This window comes from Thunnus albacares, chromosome 20 (assembly GCF_914725855.1).
Source record: "Thunnus albacares chromosome 20, fThuAlb1.1, whole genome shotgun sequence".
Taxonomy (NCBI): Eukaryota; Metazoa; Chordata; class Actinopteri; order Scombriformes; family Scombridae; genus Thunnus; species Thunnus albacares.
The window spans coordinates 25,812,777-25,833,438 of NC_058125.1; the positions used below are offsets into that span (position 1 = coordinate 25,812,777).

Consider the following 20,662-nt stretch of genomic DNA (forward strand, 5'->3'; position numbering starts at 1 on the left):
TTCGGAAAAATGTTACAAATGTATTTGCACAAAAGAAGATGTTCCACATACTGTTTCTTTACATACATATTTACAAATCTCCTGGAATACTTTACACTGTTACTTTACAACCTTCTATATTATACAAACAAAAATGTTTGCACAATACCTCTCACAAACATCATTTTTAATATTATAAAGATTAAAGTTAGGAGGCAACGTAAACAAACTAAGATATCCGAGGGTTCTCTGAGACTGTATGACACATCAAAAAACTACGCAGTTGAACATCTGGAGCCCTTGCACCCTCTCAGTCATGCATTTACGCTGAGCAGGCAGGTGACGTTAGTTTAAAGTCTTTAGAGGGTTTAATTAGAGAATAGAGTACAAGGGCCACCAGTCTGTAGCCATTATAAACCCTCTGAGCTGGTACAGAGTCAGAGGAGAGGAGGCAAAAACTAAACAAAAGAAGAAAATTCAAAAACGTGTATTCCATTCATGATAAAAAAAAAGGAAAAAAAAAGGTTTCTGTTAGGGCTGAACAATTCATCGAAATGTTATCGAAATCACAATACGGACTACTGCAATTTTCAAATCACAGGAGGTGAAATGTGTGTCAAATTACCATTTAAAACTAAATATTGTCGTCCAGGCCTACACATTATGTTCTACAGATTTAAGAAAACATCTTTGATTGGTACAGATCCCTGCAAAAAAAAAAAAAAAAAAAAAAAATCACACCATAATCATTTTAGTGTTTTTCGATTAAAATGAGAAAAATGTAAAAATGATCATTCCTTCTAATATTGCAAATCATATCGCAATATCACAATTAGATATTTTTTTCAAAATTGTTCAGCCCTAGTTTCTGTATCCGCCTGCTGCTGAAGGAATATATATATATTATAGCGTTAAGAATGATGTAAAACATGTTCAAATCGAAGAGCTGCGCTCTACGATTCCTCCTCTTTAGACAGCGCCTGAGGATGAAAAACACAAGACATTTGTAAGATTTTCTGGAGCAACGACAAACAACACAATTATCAATGTGTTATACTAAAAAAAAAAAAGTCACCTGTTTGAGGAACTGTCGTCCGAAATAATTCGTAGCCATATTCTTTAAGCTGGTCTTGCCTCCTACTTTACACCGCACGTAGCCGTAGAGGTTGGCTCCTTGCAACACCAGACCCATGATCACTACAGGCTGTGTGGAGGATGACAGTCAGAGTTAAACCTTGTTAAAGGAAAAGTCTGGTGATATTCTTTTATTTTTCTTATTGTCAACAAACCTCATGAAAAGACCAAAACCAACAATGACTGTATCCTGTTAAAAAGTCTATCTTACGCCTCTCTGCCACAGCTCTACTGTTGTCCAAAAATGACTGAAAAGCACAGCAGAAAGTAATCAAGTAAATTAACTCAAGAACTGTACTTAAGTACAATTTTGAGGTACATGTACTTTACTTGAGTTCTTCCATTTTCTGCTATTTTATACTTAAATTTCAGAGGCAAATATTGTCATTTTTACTCCGCTACATTTATTTGAAAAATTTAGTTACTTGTTAATTTGCAGATTCAGATCAATAACACTAAATATCTGCTATGATATCAGTGATCAGACATTCACAAACTAACCAACAGTATATAAAGTGATTAAAATTAGACAAAACTTCTCCAAGTTCAATATTAAAGTGAGCATGAATGCATTAATAATTAGATTCTAATACGATAATAATCATGATCCTGAATTCTGCAGAATAACTAACTTTAACATAACTTTTATTTTTTGGTACTTTAAGTACATTTCACACTGATGCCCTGGGTGACATGTTCCTTCATCACCATCAACACACACACACACACACACACACACACACACACACACACACACACACACACACACGCTGTAGTTTGTTTATTTTAACTCAATCCCACACAAACCGTCCCGCTGCCAGAACTACTCCCTAGAGCACCAAATGTGGATTCATCCACCGCTGAAAATAGTCCCAACAAATGAACTATGTCCTCCTGTTTGAGTAACGTTAATTAGTAACTACAGTGCCCAGCTGTTTTAGGAAATTACTGAGACTTTTTAAAAGATTAAACTACATATTTCTAAATTGTTTTTAAAGACTTACATCTTGGGGGCTGAGTGCCACACACAAGCTAGGGAAGCTAGAAGTACTGATAGGTGGACTAACACTGGGGTTTGTTTTTGGTGTTTTCATGGGATTTGTTGACAATAAGAAAAAATAAATAATGATACCAGCCTTATTTTTTTTGCATTTGAGGACTTACCATCCATTTAATCTTGAAGGAAAAGAGGGTGCTGAAGGCGAAGATGACCCAGATGACCGGACAAACAATCAGGCCGAGCCAGAAGATTCGAGACTCAGAATCTGACGCTTGTTGCTTCCCAGTACCCTGAACAAAACAGGATATTCTCACCATTAAGACATCTGCGAATACCATAAAGCTTCCTGACAGTAAACAAGTGTATTCAATGACCCCAACTGTACAAGAGGTCAGTATGACGTGGGGGGTCAAGGATCCATGTGTGGGACAGAACAACTACTGTAACACCAAAGCACACAAAGCAACGTGCTAAAGGGGGCATCTTACCTTCCTCGCCTCAAACACCCAGTGGCTTCGTCCATCATCATCCACCTGGTTCCACCACCTTAGACCGACCATCAACCTCCCACTGATGTTCTGTAAAAAATACATAAAGGATATTGTTGGTCTTAAAGACTTTCTGTTATAAATGTAACATAATTCATCTTGTAAAAGTAGTAAATAGCTCACCTTTACTGTCCAGAAGTCACATGAGAGCAGGAGGATTATCGTGACCATGCAGGCGATGAAACTTCTACTAAAGATCTCGCAGAGCAGGTAGACGAGGATGGCGCTAACTCTGAAGAAGAGGTGGAAGAAGGACGCCACCGGATGCCTGGTAACATAGTTTCAACACATTTAATGTTAAACATGTTTTATCTAAAATGGTAAATGTGTATTAATTCTAAACAAAAGCTCCAAAATCTAAAAAAATATTCAGTTTACTATCATGTATGACAGAAAAGCTTCAAATCCTCACATTTGAGAAGCTGCACCCTGCTTAAAAAAATGAACAAATTGATTGTTTGATTATCAAAATGGTTGATCGACTAATCACTTAACAGCTAACAATTAATCAACAAGTAATTTATTATGAAAATACTTACATTACAGCTCTACCTATTTACTTTATTAGTGTAAAAAATGCCAGAAAATAGTGAAAAATGGTCATTATAATCTTTAAAACCTTTACATTTCTTGTTGTATTCAACCAACAGTCCAAAACCCCAGAATATTGAGTTTTATATCATATATGACAAAGAAAAGTATGAAATCGTCACATTTGAGCAAATGTTTGGTATTTTTGCTTAAAAAATAATAATGGATGAATAAAATTAAAGTAAAATGATTATGAAAATAGTTGGTTACAACTCTACTGTCCAACTGTGGTTCAACTGCTCAGCGAGCGCTGAGGGACGTTCAAGGTCAGCTGTCCTCTGTTAACTTACTTGATACTTGTCTTCTTTGACCTTTTCCCTGCGTCTTCCTCCGCGTCGAACAGAGACACATCTTCATCATTGGTATCCTGAGGGATCAATAAGGAAGAAGCCAAACCCTTAGAGACTTAGAGCACAAAATCCTCTCAGCTAAAAGTGTCACATTTCATCACATACACATATGAACTGGTCCTGGATCACATGAGCTTGAATGTTAACAGCATGTTTTAATCGAGAATCCGTGTACTTATTAAGATTACTACACTGCTTAAAGGACGGGTTCAAAATTATTCAAGTCTGTCTGAGGTTTTCCTTGTTGTAATCATTCCTCCTGTTCATACTGACCATTAGAGGATCCCTTCATAATGCACTTAAGTGAACAGGAGGAATGATTACAGCAAGAAAAACAGGTTTTAATGTTCATATGGGCCCCTGATTGTTGTTTAAGACACATTTGAAAGATTGTGAGCAAGTCCTTTAATTACCAGTACTTTGTTCACTAAGTCATCTCGCATTCAGTAAATATAATAATTGCTTGTACGAGTTCACAAACGTCGTTTAATAAATAACTATCATCATAAATAATCATCGTAGTAATAAACTTGTCACTTTATGCTATTTTATGACAATTACTCGCTCTACTTAAAGATATTTAATGTACGTGATAGCGGAAGACGTCAAGTTTCTCTGCCGGAGTGCTGTCATTGCATTCATTTGAGACTGCAGATTATTTTTAGGTGATTTTATTGATGAATAACGTCGACGTGTAAGTTGACTGTTACACTCAAAACACTGGAGCTGCGGGCTAACGTTAGCTTAGCTGAATGTGGTAGTAAAGTTCGAACACACATCTACAAGGGTGAAACCACATTTTTCTCCCCATATAACAAAACATTATGTGGGTTTTGTGAGTGGTGATGTGACGCTAAGTTAACATTAGCAGTGCAGAGATGTAAATAGATAAGTTAGTAAAGCTAGTGTGCTAGCATAGCAACAATAGCACGACAGCTGTTCAACGGGGACAAGAGAAATATAATTTTTTCAGGCTTTTTCAGCCACTTTAAGTGACGCCATATTTGCTGTAAAATATATTCTACGTAGCAAATAAAAGAATAACGATAACGTTAATATTTGCCACTTACTTCTGCTAACATGTTGAAATTTCAGCATCCACTTCCTGGTTACATGCTCAGTTGGAACACACGTCACTTTACATTTTGGTCAGGTGACAAAGCGTAGAACGTGAATTGTTACGTCATTGACGTGGTCACGTTCGAAGCTTGCTGCCCAAATTTTATTGATATTATGAGCAACAGATGCACCAGTAGACATATTAGAGAATACCTGTACAATACCAGGAAAATATCACTATGTGGAAAATCTTTTTGAAGCTCTCATTTTACAGACATCAAATGTTCCTTTTAGATTCTTTATCACAAACAAAATTAGAGAAATACATCTGAAATATTACATAACATGTATCCAACAAACGCTTGGAACGTTTATTTGAAGATTTTTACATGTTGATAATAAACGTACTTTATGCAAGAAAGTGTAACTCATTTGTTTTACAGTTGTCCACATAGTATTACATTTTGGAAAGACTTTGGGAAACATATATTGTGCAAAACAAGACATGCAATTATCATTGAAGGGAAAAATATTATCACTTATTTTGAATGTAAATATAACAATTTATGCACTATTGTTAACTTTTTTAATGTCTGTAAATTTCAAATCCATGAAGCTAAATTTCTTAATTCAACCCCATCTTTGAAATTGTTTCTAATTGAAACTGTATTTTATTTGAGTCTTTTAAATTTGTAACGAATAAGAAATGCATGTCAGTAATTAAAATTTATACAGAAATGTTTGTCTGAAGAAATCTGTCACCAAAATTAATCTTAATTCCTTTGTTTGTTTGTTTTTGTTGTTTGCACATTGCTGTTAATACAGTGATACTTTCTACTGTACAGCATGTTGGATTTCTATGTCATTAAGACTCAGTGAAGTGTTGAAATAATTCAATGTATATGTACACATCATACATACAGTAAGTAATACTATCATATGATTTGGATGTTTTTCCCCTGACACTGTTAGTGGGTATTTATAACCCAGATATTTAGCATTTTAATAGACTTTTAACAATGGCAGAAAGGAGGCACAATACACAAGTCAAATTAAATTTATTACATGAATTGTTGCATTTTTTACTGACAGAATGTGATCATGTTGTGTACATCATTACTGGTGAATACAAATCCAACAAAACAATACCACAATGATTTATAATGTAGAATTCAATTTATGGGACCAGTATGAGCTACTGTGCATGTTTCATGTGTGCACTGTACAAAGATTAACCATCTCTTCTAATCATCCACAGGAAAACATGTATTTAATAAACTCAGGACTCAAAGTGTCTTGGATTTTTTACTTATTGTTTACTATTGTTTGTACTGGTATCACATATCTTGTAGGGATGTGCAGAGATCTCAGTATTTGTATCTGTATTTGTTGAGGCAGCAAAATTATTTGTATCTGTATCGAATAAAAGTGGAAAGAGGCTTAAAAATCCTGTTTTTTGTTTTTACGACACTTTTAATTTTAGAAAATTTAAGTAAGTCTTTTCATGCTTTGATAAGACATCTGGCATTTAACCATGTGGTGCCTCTTGATTGCTGCATTCTTTCAAACTGATGAATTAGGCCTGACTGTTTATGTATGTAATTTACAATAACTGTAAAGACCCAGCACCATGTGTGTCTTGGTAGGTACAGTTAGAAACACTACATCCACAGCTGTCTTCCCTGCTGTCTCACAAACTCTCTACTCTGGTCCTCTGGAAACTCTGTGATAAAAGAAAATGTTTTGTTAAGTTTAAAACAGATGTCTTAAATAAATTGTGTGCTGGTAAGTCTTGCCAGCCTGTGACAGATGAAACAAAGTAAAGGAAGCCAGTGTGGTGGTGCGAGTGAGTAGACCTGAAAAACATTGAGGCAAAATTCCCTGAAAAAGTCCCAACATATTATCTGTCTACTCCAGTAGAGCCACATATGTAATGCTAAGTTGTTACATTGACATATTGAAACTGTTATTCGGTCTATACCTGCACGATGTTACTTAATACATTTATAACATTTCGTGTTTGTGTAGGCTTTGGAAACATGCGCTGTGCAACATCTGGATGTTGTTTTGAAGTGTGAAGAAACTTTTTAATTAATGCATGAAAGTTTCCATGTTCATTTGCACCTGTTTATGTTTGGAGCTGCACTTTATTATCACCCAACAATGAAAAACTAGAAGATTATCATCATTTTTACCTGCTTCTTCTGTACATGTTTCTTACCTGTTTTTGTTGCTTTCATTGTCCATACCGAACACTGACGGAAGGCTGTTTCATTCCCTTATATACTGATATACTGTACAGACTGACAGATTCTACCTTAAAGCTTGAATTATTATGTATTAACTACAGACATTATAGTTGTGATTCTGACTTGCTCTCTTGTATATCAGTAGTGGTGTGTCATAAGAACATGGACTCAGCTTTATTTGACGATGACATTCTTTATTCTTTAACTCTTACATGCCGTCACTGAGGCAGCCAAATTGACTCTAATCTGTGTGATCTACTCTCACTGTTTTTTGGCAGATTTCCCATTTATCCATCAGACAATTTCCAAAGAAATTGTACCACAGGTCAGAATAGTCAAACACACTCCTCTTGATATGATGCAGCTGAAACTGTGAACAAAAGCAGACAGTTTTTCTCTGTTTGTTTGTTTTGTTTTGTTTTTTTTCTTTTTTGCATATTTTATTTGCATACACTAAAGAACAGAAACTTCTGGCTTCACAGTGTAATGAAAAGTAACAGTGATCCCAAACGTACACAAGAGTATAAATATGACTTGAGCCCAAATATACATGACGTTTTCTAAAGACAGACTGCTGTAAACAGTTTTAACTCTGATAAGGCTTTCCATATTTGGATTTTTGTCCCTTTAAGTTTCAATAAGAGGTTTATTGTTGGAAGATAAACATTTTATACAACTATACAATACTCTCATAATTGTCACTTAAAGGACGGGTTCACAATTTTTCAAGTCGGTCTTAAAACAACAATCAGGAGCCCAAATGAACATTAAACCTGTTTTTCTTGCTGTAATCATTCCTCCTGTTCATACTGACCATTAGAAGATCCCTTCATAATGACCTTACAATGGAAGTGATGGAGGACAAAATCCACAGTCCTCCTTCTGTGCAAAAAATGTATTTAAAAGTTTATCTGAAGCTAATATGAAGCTTCAGCGTGTGGACACACTGTGGATTTTGGCCTCCATCACTTCCATTGAAAGCACATCTGAAAGGGATCTTTTTAATATCCAGTATGAACAGGAGGAATGATTACAGAGAGGAAAACTTAAATGATGCAGGAAAACCGACTTGTAATCATTGCTACGCTGCTGTTTTTGAAACAACTCCGTTTGCAGGTGACGTGGGAGGAGAGGGGCTTTTGAGCGGTAACGGCTCCCCAGGTGCCACCAAGGCGACGATATTCTCCTTCTTGGACAACCAGAAAGCCGGGTAAAGAGGCTCCAGGAACTCTGCTTTGTACTGGTGTATGAGCGTCATGGCGTCGTCCACGCCGTAAAAAGCGAGGAGACCTTGCGTGTAGTCCACGTACACCCCGATACGGGTGAACTTCTCCACGCTGAGAGGTGTTTCCACGTCGCTGTGCCAGGCGGAGAAGGTGCGTCCATTCCACTGGATACACCAGGAGAAGTTGTTTCCCGTGATGCAGCTGTTGCCTTCGCTGCCCTTGCGGTCGATGCTCTTGTAGGTCAGGCCGATGTGAGTGCCCTCGCCGCTGATATCCACCTCGAAGTAGTGCCGTCCCAGATAGAAGCTCTCTGTTGCAAGCACTTGGCGGCAGTTCTCAAACCGCTCAGGTACATCAGGATAAGGATGTTGCCAGGGTGTGGTATTAGTCACCTTCCTGTTTTCTTCTGTCAGGCGCAGAAACTTGTGAGCTGTTTCAGCATCGAAAGTCACCTGGGCGGCATCTGTGGGAGGATTGTGAGCATGTTTACTCATGTAAAATGTAAACACACTGTAGTCAAGACTGAAACTACTACTGGAGATATTCACACCTTTTATATTTTCTCTGGGAATTTAAAGGTTTTTTTTTTCAGAAACAAAAGGGGCAGTTTACAGTTTCTAAACCGGTGGATCCATACTGGGGATATTGGGCCATTGCCAAAGAGGAAATGTGCAGACATAAAGCTGAATGAACGTGATTCATTTGGGAACAATAACCGACTACAAGTACTCTAATGCTTGTAAAAGATGGTCAGACTGTTGATAGAAAAACAGATGGTGTGAATCGAGCAAATATGAAGAAGCCGATCTGTCTGTTGAGTTCAGAGACAAAGAAATTTAAAGGTTAATGCTTTATAATAAGGGTACGAAACAATAAAGCAACGCTTGAAGTCCCCGACTACTCAAAAATATGTTTTTCTTCTTCTTCTTGCTCTTACAGTCGAATGTTTGAGCTTCACTGAGCAGGATGATGTATGTGCAGAGTTTGACACTCGAAGTCTGTTTTCACATTTAATCTGCTGAAAGTAGAAAGTTTCTCTGAAGTCATTAAAAATCCAATTTTTTTTAAAAAAAAGGGGTCTACGAGTATAATTTGTGACATCACAAATATTTTGTAAGGTCCAATATTCAACTTACACAAGTTTAACTTCTTAAATGAAATATATCTGCATGTTTATAGACTCTGGAACTTAATGAAGGAGAAGAAGGAGAATGAACTGAAAGGATTTAAAGATAAAGATAATTTGACTTTTTTTGTGAAAGTAAAGTATTTTAAATACATCTTAAAACATGACTGGATCTTTAACTAATGCGTGACTCATGATGAATACCTGTGGCTCACCTTTAACAAATAATCAAGTCACTATGACTCTGCAGTTTGTGTTAAGTGAACACTTAATGGATCATCAGTTAAGGAACGTTAATTATATATTATAAATTATATAGACCACCAAATCAGATCAGTGCTTATTCTCAGAGACATACAAAGCTTTTTATTCATCAATTTGTTCATCAGATGAAAACATCTTGATAACCTAAGTTTTTTTTTTTATAAATGTATTTATTGTTTTATTATTACTGTTTTATTATATTTATAACATTAATTTGCTAACGAGTACGATGACATGACACAAGTTCGCATTTGTTACTGAAGTTAGAAATCCAGTGAAGTGAAATCAAAACATTATTAATTAGTAAATTAATTGTCATTTGAGTAGAGTGTGCTGACGGGTCTCCAATAACTGAAACCCACTTAATGTGCCGGCACATTAATTAATGTAAACAAACATGAATCAACTGATGATCTATTAAGTTTTAATTAATCACATAAAGTCGTAGTGACTTGATAAGTGATTAATGGTGAACGACAGGAATTCAGGATACTTTCTGCAAATGTGTCATGAATTAAGAGAAACATGCAGGTTGTTCTTGTGCTGTTTCAAGCGGTTGATGTGAGTTCACTGATTTACAGGTTGAGGATGGAGGTGGGGCGAGGCGGCATGAATGTTTGTTTGGCATCCAAAACGATGGGGTTTAGGCAGAAAAAGGTTAAGAAACGGGCATTTCTAAGCAAACCCAGGCAGGAACAAAGAGCTGTGATTGCACTTCATTCAGCCCTCAGGCCACCTAACTGAACCTTATAATAGAATTTAATTTATCTGATCCAGAGCCGCAGTAGCTGCTCCCCGAAATGCTTCACATGCACTGATTTTATGATGTGGGTTGGGAGGACTGGGACTCATGACCACAGTATTTCTAACATCTGGACTGTAGCCATGACTGCGGTCTCTGAGTGCATTGGCCCATATTCAAACATTGGCCGTATTATATTACTACATATTAAATATTAAATATATTTAAAAGACACTTACACTTGAGGAAGTCTGTACGAGTCTCTGGATCTGGTAATGACATGTCATGTTTTGCTGCAACAATCGCATGAACTGTTGTCTTTATTCCCATTTTATCTGAAAAGGAAAGAAAAAATATATATAAATCACAGTTTGGATTTTATTTGCTTGAAAATTAGTTTCACATCAGAGGGGAAACAAGTGGAGCAGCTCCTGCAGGTGACCTAGTTTATGTTAAATTGTGACACATAGAAGAGGTGACGTATGAAGCTCATGTGGCTTTTATATTTAGACAGCTTTTATATCTCTGCTTGGCCACCGCTGCGCACCTGAGCTCCGCACACTCAGGCGGAAAATTCTCCACATGTGTGAACACGCCCCGACAGCCAGAGAACTGCTTGTACATCTACAATTTGCTGCTGGAATGTTGTTTCCATCTGGAGGCCGGTTTTGTGCTGATGTTACAGAGTGTGAACTCACCATTCTTGCATGTTTCTTTAACTTTCTCTATGTACGAGGACACGAGCATGGCGCACAGCTCCTGCGTGGAGTCGACGATCACGCGGCTGAAGGAATTCAGACGGTCCATCAGGCCGATGTAGATCCCAGGCAGAGAGTTATCAGTGGCCTCTTTCTTCCACTCTGAATACTCCTGTAAAACAAACACAGAGCCCTTTAACGGATAAGAACATGAGGATATTTGTAGCCTTCGGGCGAGACTTTCATCTCGGTGTTCTCCTTGAACTTTCAACCCATGTCTGAGATTTGATCCTGGTGGTGTTACCTGCAGGAAGTCCACATCGTTTTTGTTCTTGGAGAGCTTCTCCACCTGTGCCTGCGTCTTCTTCAGCTCCGTGCACCTCTGCTCCAGGTGAACCCGGATGCCATCGGCCTGCCTCAGGGCCTGATTCTCCTCGACCTCCAGGATCTCCGTCAGCTCCTGCTTTGCCCTCTTCACCACCGCCTGCAGCTCCTCGAACTGGCTTTCGATCACCGCTCGTACCTCGGTCACCGAATGCTGTGGGATAAAGCTTTTAACTTCAGATTGTGCCGATTGGACTGAGCGTTTTTTACATTCTTTACATTCTGCGAGAGGAAGTGATGCATATTAGAGCTGCAACATAACATCCCCGTCACTTCACATGAGTACAAGCTCAAACAGGGAATGCTTTGTTGCTCCTCAAACACTCTCAACAACATGACAAACATCCCCTCGCACACCTGTCCTGATGGTGCTATTTTACAGATCCATCACTTTCTCACTGATCTGTTGGAATTTAAAACAGGAATCAATTTGGGAAATATTGTCAAGGCAACCATCTCTGTCAGACATTTATCAAAGCTGAATCAAGACCATCCTCTCTTAAAAGGAATTTGATATCCTGCCCTCTGCTCAGAGATACAGGTTTCCAAAAAGTTGGTGCAACAGGTTCAGGTTTTCATTATTTTTCTTGCGGGTTTTCCTTGTCTTTAAAAAGGATAGGCTCACAAGTCTGTCATAAAACAACAGTCAGGAGCCCAATTTCATAATGTACATAGAATGGAAGAGATGGGGGATCAAATCTAAAATCCTCCTTCTGTGCAAAAAGTTTTTGTTACTATACTTCCACCACAGCTCAACAAGGAAAAACTGTTGAGACACAAAGAGGGAATCTGATGCTAAAAAGACTGTAAATGTGTCAGATATCCACTTGATATGACTAACTCAGACTGCTGAAGCTGAATAGAAGCTTCACATCAACTTTTAAATACATTTTTGTCCAAACTGAGTCCTGGCTTTTGGCTCCCATCACTTACGTTGGAAGCACATTTGGAGATCTTCTAATGTTCAGCATGAACAATGAGGAATCATTACAGCAAGAAAAACTTGTTTCATTGTTTATTTGGGCTCCTGACTGTTGTTTTAAGACATACTTGAAAAATTGTGAGCCTATCCTTTAACATACATCCTTATGGCCTGAATTGTGTGTATACTGTAGTACTGGCACTTTTAATGTCTTTTATCTATCATGCTGTATTTTCATGGTTTTAAATTTGATCATTTTTGTCCTCTTGTGGGACAATAAAGACCTGAACTGAACACCTCGGGGGAAACCTGTCTGGTTTGGGAGGTTCCGATACCTCGGGGCTTACAAGCCGGTGGATTCTCGAGCCAAAAATAGCAGCCGCCAACTCGTGTGTTAAATACACATTGTGACATTCTTGTGACACACGCGGTGAGCTCATTTCAGATTAGTCACAAGTGTGTTTACCTCGATAGAGACGGTGTTGAGTTGCAGTTTGTTGATGGCGTTCTCCGCCGCGGTCACCGTCTTCACCATCTCGGTCTGCTTGTCTCTCAGTTCCCTCTGTGAACATGAACAAGAAAAGAACAGATTACAGCCCGCATGTTTCCTCACAAACCTCATCTCATGCTGTCATGCTGGAAATATGTCAGATCCTAACAGAAAACACGTGTATTCGGCTGATGTAAACCTTTAGGTCGTTTCAGGAAAACTCTGTTGTTTCCTAGTTTCCTCAACTCTGTGTGGGGTCACACATCCTTTCCTTTGCTCAGACAATTGTGTTGGTTTTTTTTTTGCAGAATTGACTTGTTTTCTGTTTCAAGCCTGAATTCCTTTGGCAAGTTCAGGCAGCTCTGGAGCTGAAGCTGACTTTCCATTTTCCATTAAGTTTTAGACCCTCGGGGGACGTTTTCTTCGCTTGAGACAGTGTGGTGGGCATCAAGTCTATGTTAGGGAAAAAAGCTACAGTTTGAAGAGTTATTAAATACTAAACAGCCTGGATTCCAATAATAATTTAATGTATGAGGAATTTATTTTTGAGAGGGGTATAAGGCAGAGATGTCCTCTTCCCCCAACTCCTCTTTACATGTTTTTACACATGGTTTACCTATTGACTCTGTTTGTTCTGAGGTGCTGCCTGCCTGTTACTGACCTGTCTTTTAACTTAGATTCTCTGCCCAGTAAAAGTTTAAATAAATTAAATCTTAAATCATCTCACAGCTGAAAAGTTTTGTGCAGCTTTTAACCCAAAAGCAGTGCGGTGTTGTTTTCTTCAAGCAGACGTAGGTTGTCTAGTCCAATCTTTTAACACTCATTGCTCCACCATCTTGGATAAAGTGGCTCCTTGTAAACTGCGATCTGTTTCCTCCATAAATTCATCTCCCTGGTTAAATGAAGATGTCAGAGGGCAGAGCGAGTGTGGAAATCCACCAAGCTCGATGTTCACCGTCTTTACCTCAAAGACCTTTTAACCGAGCTAAACAACATGATTGAAGATGCGAGGGCATCTTATTTTTCCAACCTTATCTCCACCTTTAAACACAACCCCAAAGTCCTGTTTGACGCTATTAACAACATCGTCATCAGAGCTCAAATTTCCATACAGGACCTCACTGATCTGGTGGTTAGTATGAGATCCTCCTCCTGTCCTGTTGACATTTTATCCACTTCTGTGCTTAAAAATGCACTTGAGTGTATTAGTCCATGCCTGGTTTCTATTATAAACAACTCCCCGCAATCTGGTTGCTTACTAAAAACATGCAGTTGTTCAGCTCCACCTGAAAAAAAACTAACCTTGATCCAAACAGTCCCAATAACTACAGGCCTATATCCAAGCTGCCTTTCATTTCTAAAAATTTAGAGAAAGTTGTTGCCGAACAGCTCACTGCTGTCTTGACTGCACACAACATTTTAGATAAATTCCAATCAAGTTTCTATCAGAAGCAGAGTTTCATATGATATAATGATGTCTTCTGATGTGGGTGAGTGCTCCATTTTAGTGCTGCTGGATCTTAGTGCACTGTGGATCACAGTATCATAATGATTGAAAGGCTCAGACAGTGTGTGGGTGTCTCAGGGAACGCCTTGGACCTGTTCTCCTTCCTCTCAGATAGGAGTATCTCTGTGTCTCTTGGTCCTTACACGTCCGAAACTGCTGCTCTTTCCTGTGGTGTGCCTCAAGGTTCTGTTTTGGTCTATTTTGTTTGCTTTATATGCTGACGATATTCAGTTCTATGTCTCTTTTAAGCCTGATAACCCCGACAAACTGTCTGACTGCCATTAAGGACTGGATGTGAAACAACTTCTTACAGTTTAATACTGACAAGACAGAGGTTCTCATCATTGCTTCTGACGGTATAGCTCCCAAGGTTGCTAAGAGTATTGGGTCCCTTTCGTCAGCTAACTTAAGAAATATTGGTGTTATATTTGACCAGGTTATGCATTTCAATCAGCATATTAAATCACTGACCTGTACATGTTTTTTCCAGCTAAGAAATATTGCAAAACTCAAGTCCAGAGCTCAAAATGATTATTCACGCTTTCATATCTTCCTGGCGGGACTAGTAATTTGTGACTAAAAACAACAGATACATGAGATAATTTTGTTTCGCTACTTGATTATATGAAGGCCGAGTTAATTAAATTGATTAATCTTCCCCATAAATATTGCAAGATTATTTAATGCATTTTTATTGTCTACTGTTTTAATTACAACAATTAAAAAGCTTTTATAGAAAAGCACATTCGATCCTTACTGACTTTATGTAGTCAAATAAAACTCATGAGATTAAAAGGGAAGTCAGACGGAGGATTGAACTTAACAGATTTAGGCTGCGATTGAAGATGCAAACGTCTCTCAAAACTATAAATAATATAAAATGTACAATAACAGTCACTGTAAGTATATTCTTTATATCATCCAATATTTATCTTCATCAGAAGAAAATCCCTATAACTTGATTTTAATATTTTCTTCATCAGTGACAATTATTATTTTAAAGCTTTTCTACCCCTTTAAGCTCTGAGTAACTTGTACACATGTTGTATCTAATCCCAAAACAGAAGCTCGGTGATGACAAGTGGACGCTAACGTCACCAGAGACACAAACAGTCATCGTCTGGCACCATGACAGATATCTGTCACAGCCACTAAATCAACAGCTATCAATCTTTTGTGGAGGAATTTGTGCCAGACATGTGTAATAAAATTAAATATCAGGTTTATGTTTTGTTTTTGATTGAAGCCCCAGAAACCAAATCATTTTCTTTCTTTTTTTTTTTTAACCGAGAGTAACGCTCCCTTTTTCAGGAACACCCTGATCACATTCATACCTGGAAGCTGCCCAGTACAACTACAGTCTGATCTGCTGGCCAAGGGCCTTGCTCAAGGGCACGTCAGTGGTGGTAACGAGGGGAGGGGCTTCACTTTCCCCGCCTAGATTTATCCTGCCGGCCCGGGGGATTGAACCGCGCCCCTCTAGTTACAAGCGCGCTTCTCAAACCTTTAGGCCTGAAAATCTACAGTGGACCGTCAGGATTCAACTAAACAGAGATGTGAGTTATGTAATAGTTTTCTCTAAAAGGAGGGTTCAGAGTTACCTTGTGAGGCAGCTGGATTCGCGAGACCATGAGATCATGCAAGAATCCATCTTGTCAGGCTTCAAGTTATGCGCTCTCATATTATCAAGTAGCGAAACCGACCAGCATCCTAGAACTACTGACAGCTACGGGCACAGTTCAGGTGTGACGACAGCAAGAAGTCATAGATAGTTTGCACTGAACAAATGTGGAACATGAGCTCTGAAGAGGAAGTTATTTCACTCTATTGTCTTTTATGTTTTTCTTGCCTGTCCTGTGGAAATCTCTGTAATCATAGACCTCTTTAAAAAAAAAAACGGGAAATGTTTGAGAGTTGAGAGTTTTTCCATGTGAACAACGCATGGAAAAGCCTTAGCAACAAAAACTATGGAATGGACGGCCTTTTGTGGGCATGAGCGAAGGATCTGATGTCAGTTCGATGTGGAAGATTCATTTGCAAACGGAGCATTCAGATCAGACTGAGGCCCTGGTTTTTGACTTGAAGGCAACATTATCTACAGACAAGTTTTAACAGTCAACATTAAAAGAGTATAGAAATGACAGAAAATCACAAAAAGCATGTTGTGTCCACTTTAAGACAGTAAATACAAATGTGCTGAATGAGATCATAGACAGTGAAAGTAGGATGCAGTATTTTCAGCTACTCTATTGACTCTATGGTCTATCCCAGCAGTGTTTGCCTTACAGCTCTAATGAAGCTGTTTGAGGTTTTACAACAACACACCGCAAATAACAGGTGTAGGCTAAAAGCTACAGATCTCTGCAGGAATCTGGACTGGAATGCTTGAACCTGAGGGTCACCCGACTGTCAAAAAGAGAGACAAATGACACTTTAGCTGAAGCTTGAGCTTTCTCTGCGTCAGCAGGGCAAAATAGATTTGAGTATTAAGTTTCCAGGATGCTGCAGAGCCAAAAAAATTTTGTTAATCACTGAAAGCAAGCTCATGATTTGATTATCTTTGCAGCGGATATTAAGCCCGAATTAGTCTTAATTGGATTTAGGCAATAAGAGGGGCACTGTGAAAACAACTGTGATGGATTTTGAGTGTAAAGTTCAATCTTCTCACTGCTGGTGTTGAAAGTTGCATCCATCAAAGCCCCTCAGTTAGACGCCGCTATAAATATCTCTTCTTCAATGTGCGGAAGCACCAATGTGGAAATGATTTTCATGATCAGTTGAAAAACAGACCAAATAAAAGAGGCCACTTTCTTTTTGCTTCATGTTATCACTCACTAAGAATTCTTTTCATGTCTATTTACCTGCTGAGACTCAAAAAAAAAAAAGAAAAGAAATGAATGAAAACACTCATTGAGGCTAGATGTCAGATAACAAAAGCTCACAGGAGACTTGCTGTAATTTGAGAATGTTGTGGAGTTGTGTTCAAGTACACCTAATGGAAGACTTGGGCTGCATGTGGATATAAGTTTCATTAATCTTTTGATAAATACTTTTTAATTAAGAATTTTGTTTATAAAATGTCAAAAATGCTGAGTCACAGTTTCCCACAGCCGGTCTTCAAATTGCTTGTTTTGTCTCACTAACAGTCCAAAACCAAAATATATTCAATTTACAATGATATAAAACACAGACGCAGGAAATCTGGAGCCAGTGGATGGATATTTTGCTTGTAAATGATTTGAACCGGTGATTTTCCAAACTGAAGATCTGGCTGATTATAAAGAGATAAGGAAGAAAATAATCTGTTACACAACAGTGTTCATTCTTTTTCACTTTCTCTTTGTTTTCTTGTGAAATACCACATAGTTTAACCTCTCCGAGCCCCTAAAAAACCTTCAAAAGAGGACAAATCGGAGAAGAAAATATCACTTCTTGGTTAATTCATGTCCTGACTGAACTATGACCTGTGATGAGGGGGCAGAATTTTAAGGAATCACAACCAAAAAATGTTGAGAACCACTGACTAAGATGTAAAAGATGAACTTAATATATATATCTATCTATATATATAGATAAATGTACTGTATGAATGTGCAGTGTTAAGGAGTTGTAATGAAGGGGGAATAATAAATCTGAGAACACCTGCCTCTATCCGTCTGCGAGCCTCCACCACAGGCACGGTGTTGTGGCCCTTGTGATCCTCCGTCACACAGTCTTGACAGATGCAGCAGTCGTCGGCGCAGCAGAAAAGTTCCAGGGGCCACTTGTGGCTCTCGCATGTCCGCCTCTCGATGTCCCTGAGCGGCTCCACCAGCCGGTGGTTCTGAAACTTTGGGTTCTCCAGGTGAGGCCGGAGGTGGGCCTCGCAGTAGGACACCAGGCAGGTGAGGCAGGACTTGAGGGCTCTGCAGGGGCTCTCGATACACGAATCACACACCACGTCGTCGGGGCCCAAAGGTTCCACCTTCGCCTCCTCTTCTGCTCCGTTTGTCTGCGGCTCTTCCTCTTTCTTGTCCTCTTCAGGCTTCTTGGGGTCCTCAGACTCCTTCAGATCTTGTTGTATTTTGATCTCCTCTGTTGTCTTTGAATCTTGATTTTGCTCCTCTTTGCTCTTAATCGCCGGAGCTTCAGCTTCTGTTCCATTCTGTTTGACAGGTTCAGGCTTGTCAGGGCTCTGCAGGCATTTGGGACATCCTTGACTCTTGTCCCCGAGGCAGGAAACGCAAACAGAGTGTCCACAGGCTGCCGGCTGGTCTCCACTCAGGACACCTGAACAGACGCTGCACAGCTTCTGCTGCTTGGAGATGGGAGCTGCTTCTTCAGCTGCTGTAGCTGCCATGTCTCCAGTCGTCCTCTGTCTGCCCGGCTTCACTTCCACACTCTTATGCTCCCTGAATGTGACTGGCTCAGGCACTTTTACAGCCAGCAAGTTCCTGGATCACACTGAAGAGCCGACAAAGCCACACCTAGATGATGTGAACGTCAGTCAAGCCGCATAGTTTCAGTCTAAATGTTATCCGCCCACTTCAGCACTCACATGCAACCAGACAAACCAGCAGGCAAGTAGGCAGGCAGGCAGACACACAAACACCCCCATGCACAATCACTGCCCTCCCCTTTCCCCCGGAGGACAAAGAGAGCCACAGGGTGGAGCCAACGCTGCAAACGAGGAACAGAAGTGTAGAGTTGCATTCTCCCACATGCACTGTGTTTTAAGATGACACTGAAACTTACAACTTTTATCTGTTTACAGCCTTTTTTCCTTACCTGACTGATGAACTCATCGTCTGTGCTTCTGTGTTATCTGTCACACCAATGATTAAGACTATCTTGATAAAAAAAATTGAGGAAATCATCACTGCAGCCTTTCGTCTGTTCTCCTGCTTCCTCTTTCATATCAAGTGAGCGTTTCTGCCGGTCCAAAGTACAAGTGAAAATGCAAATATTGAGAGAATGAAACTTCAGGGCAGATACTGCTGCCATGTGACCAAACCCTGCTGTTATCAAAGTTTGAGAAGTATTTGCTCTTTACAGACAACTTACTGTATGTGTGAAAAGGGTTTTTTTTGTTGTAATAAAGAATAAGAGACATTATCAAGTGACTCACTCCTACTCACAGTGAAGAACGGGTGTAACATTTAGAGCAGCTCTGATGTGGTCATATGATTAATCACATGTGTGTGCAGAGAGGAACAGCCAATCAGAGATGTGGATTTCATCTGTGTCTGCCACATTCAAGGCTGGATTTCCAAGTTGGCAAAGCAGGCAACTGCCCAGGCGCTGCAAAAGGCTCAGTTTACTCCGTGTAATTTGATTAATTGCATAGTTTTCTTTAAAAATTGCACCACTGAAATACGATATCAGCTTCGACAGGTCCTCTATCCTCCCTCTTCTGGTCCTGGTCTTGAAGAGGGAATCTGTCAAAATCTAGTTTTAATTGTTTTAGTTTCTGTTGAGCTCATTAGTCGTAAAGTTTATCACTGCACACAGAAAACTGAGGGAAAGGATGTTTTAATCCATCCATAGAAGTACTGTAAGACTGTAACCAATAATTATTTTCATTATCAATAGGTCTAACATTATTTTCTTTAATAATCCATTGATTGCTCAGTGTGAACATATTCATATGATTTGTTTCAGTCAAAACCCCAAAAATATTGAGTTTATTATCATGTAAAATTAAGAAAATTAGCAAATATTCACATATGAGAAGCTGCTACCAGAGAATTTCTGACATTTTTGCTTAAAAAGCCTTAAAAGATCAATTAGTTATCAAAATAGTCTCCAATTAATTTTCGCAACAGCAAACTTTCTGGCCACAAAAATCTTTACATGTATGTGTGATGTAATTCAGTCCAGTATACTGTATTTACAGCCTGTTCTGCTGCCCCCAAGTGGCCAAAAGAATCAGTTAATGCAGCTTCAAGTATTTTGTATTTTGAAGTCAAAAAATAAATTTGATAAACAGCTTATATGTGTGTGAGTTTTAAAAAGTGATTTTTTTAAATTATACTGTAGCTGTTACCAGGTCTGTGAACTAGGTCTCAAATAAATGATGGATAGTTGTATTGTAGGTTATGTGAGTATAATCTATTTAAGCAGTAATGTCACTTTAAGAGCAACTTAATATAAGCAGCATATATGTTTGGATACTGGAATATCAGACAATTAAGAAAATAAAGGCACTAAAAAAATGTTTAGCTCATGAAAATTCTTGTTAAAATGTATTATCAAGAAAAAACAGTGAGACAAAACTGTGTCCTCATGTACTGAAACTACAATAAAGACAATGATGTGCCTTTGAGTGGGGTTAGTGGGGTGAAGCGGGGTAGAAAACAAATCAAGTTCAGAATGCCTGAGAGCTAAAGAGACCAACATGTTGTTTTTGCACCA

At 38.7% G+C, this 20,662-nt stretch overlaps 2 protein-coding genes across 4 annotated transcripts; both read right to left on the bottom strand.

Moving 5' to 3' along the window:
- Positions 1-4,774, bottom strand: tvp23b (trans-golgi network vesicle protein 23 homolog B (S. cerevisiae)). Its single transcript, XM_044337150.1, has 7 exons — positions 4,673-4,774; positions 3,543-3,619; positions 2,785-2,929; positions 2,602-2,691; positions 2,278-2,403; positions 1,055-1,183; positions 1-959 (listed from the first exon to the last, which is right to left on the bottom strand). Exons 1-7 carry the CDS (start codon positions 4,682-4,684, stop codon positions 933-935), a joined length of 606 nt encoding a protein of 201 aa, XP_044193085.1. The 5' UTR covers positions 4,685-4,774; the 3' UTR covers positions 1-932.
- Positions 4,775-7,878: 3,104 nt separating this feature from the next.
- On the bottom strand, positions 7,879-19,387 carry trim16 (tripartite motif containing 16). Of its 3 annotated transcripts, XM_044337142.1 has the most exons (8): positions 19,313-19,387; positions 19,037-19,098; positions 17,916-18,735; positions 12,739-12,834; positions 11,271-11,504; positions 10,967-11,138; positions 10,508-10,603; positions 7,879-8,599 (listed from the first exon to the last, which is right to left on the bottom strand). In XM_044337142.1, the coding sequence occupies exons 3-8, from the start codon at positions 18,606-18,608 to the stop codon at positions 7,992-7,994; spliced, it is 1,899 nt and encodes a 632-aa protein (XP_044193077.1). In that variant the 5' UTR covers positions 18,609-18,735; positions 19,037-19,098; positions 19,313-19,387; the 3' UTR covers positions 7,879-7,991. The 3 variants fall into 3 exon arrangements, with proteins under 3 accessions (XP_044193077.1, XP_044193076.1, XP_044193078.1); XM_044337141.1 differs by having other exon boundaries at positions 19,037-19,377; XM_044337143.1 differs by having other exon boundaries at positions 17,916-18,928; positions 19,037-19,377.
- Positions 19,388-20,662: the final 1,275 nt, after the last annotated feature.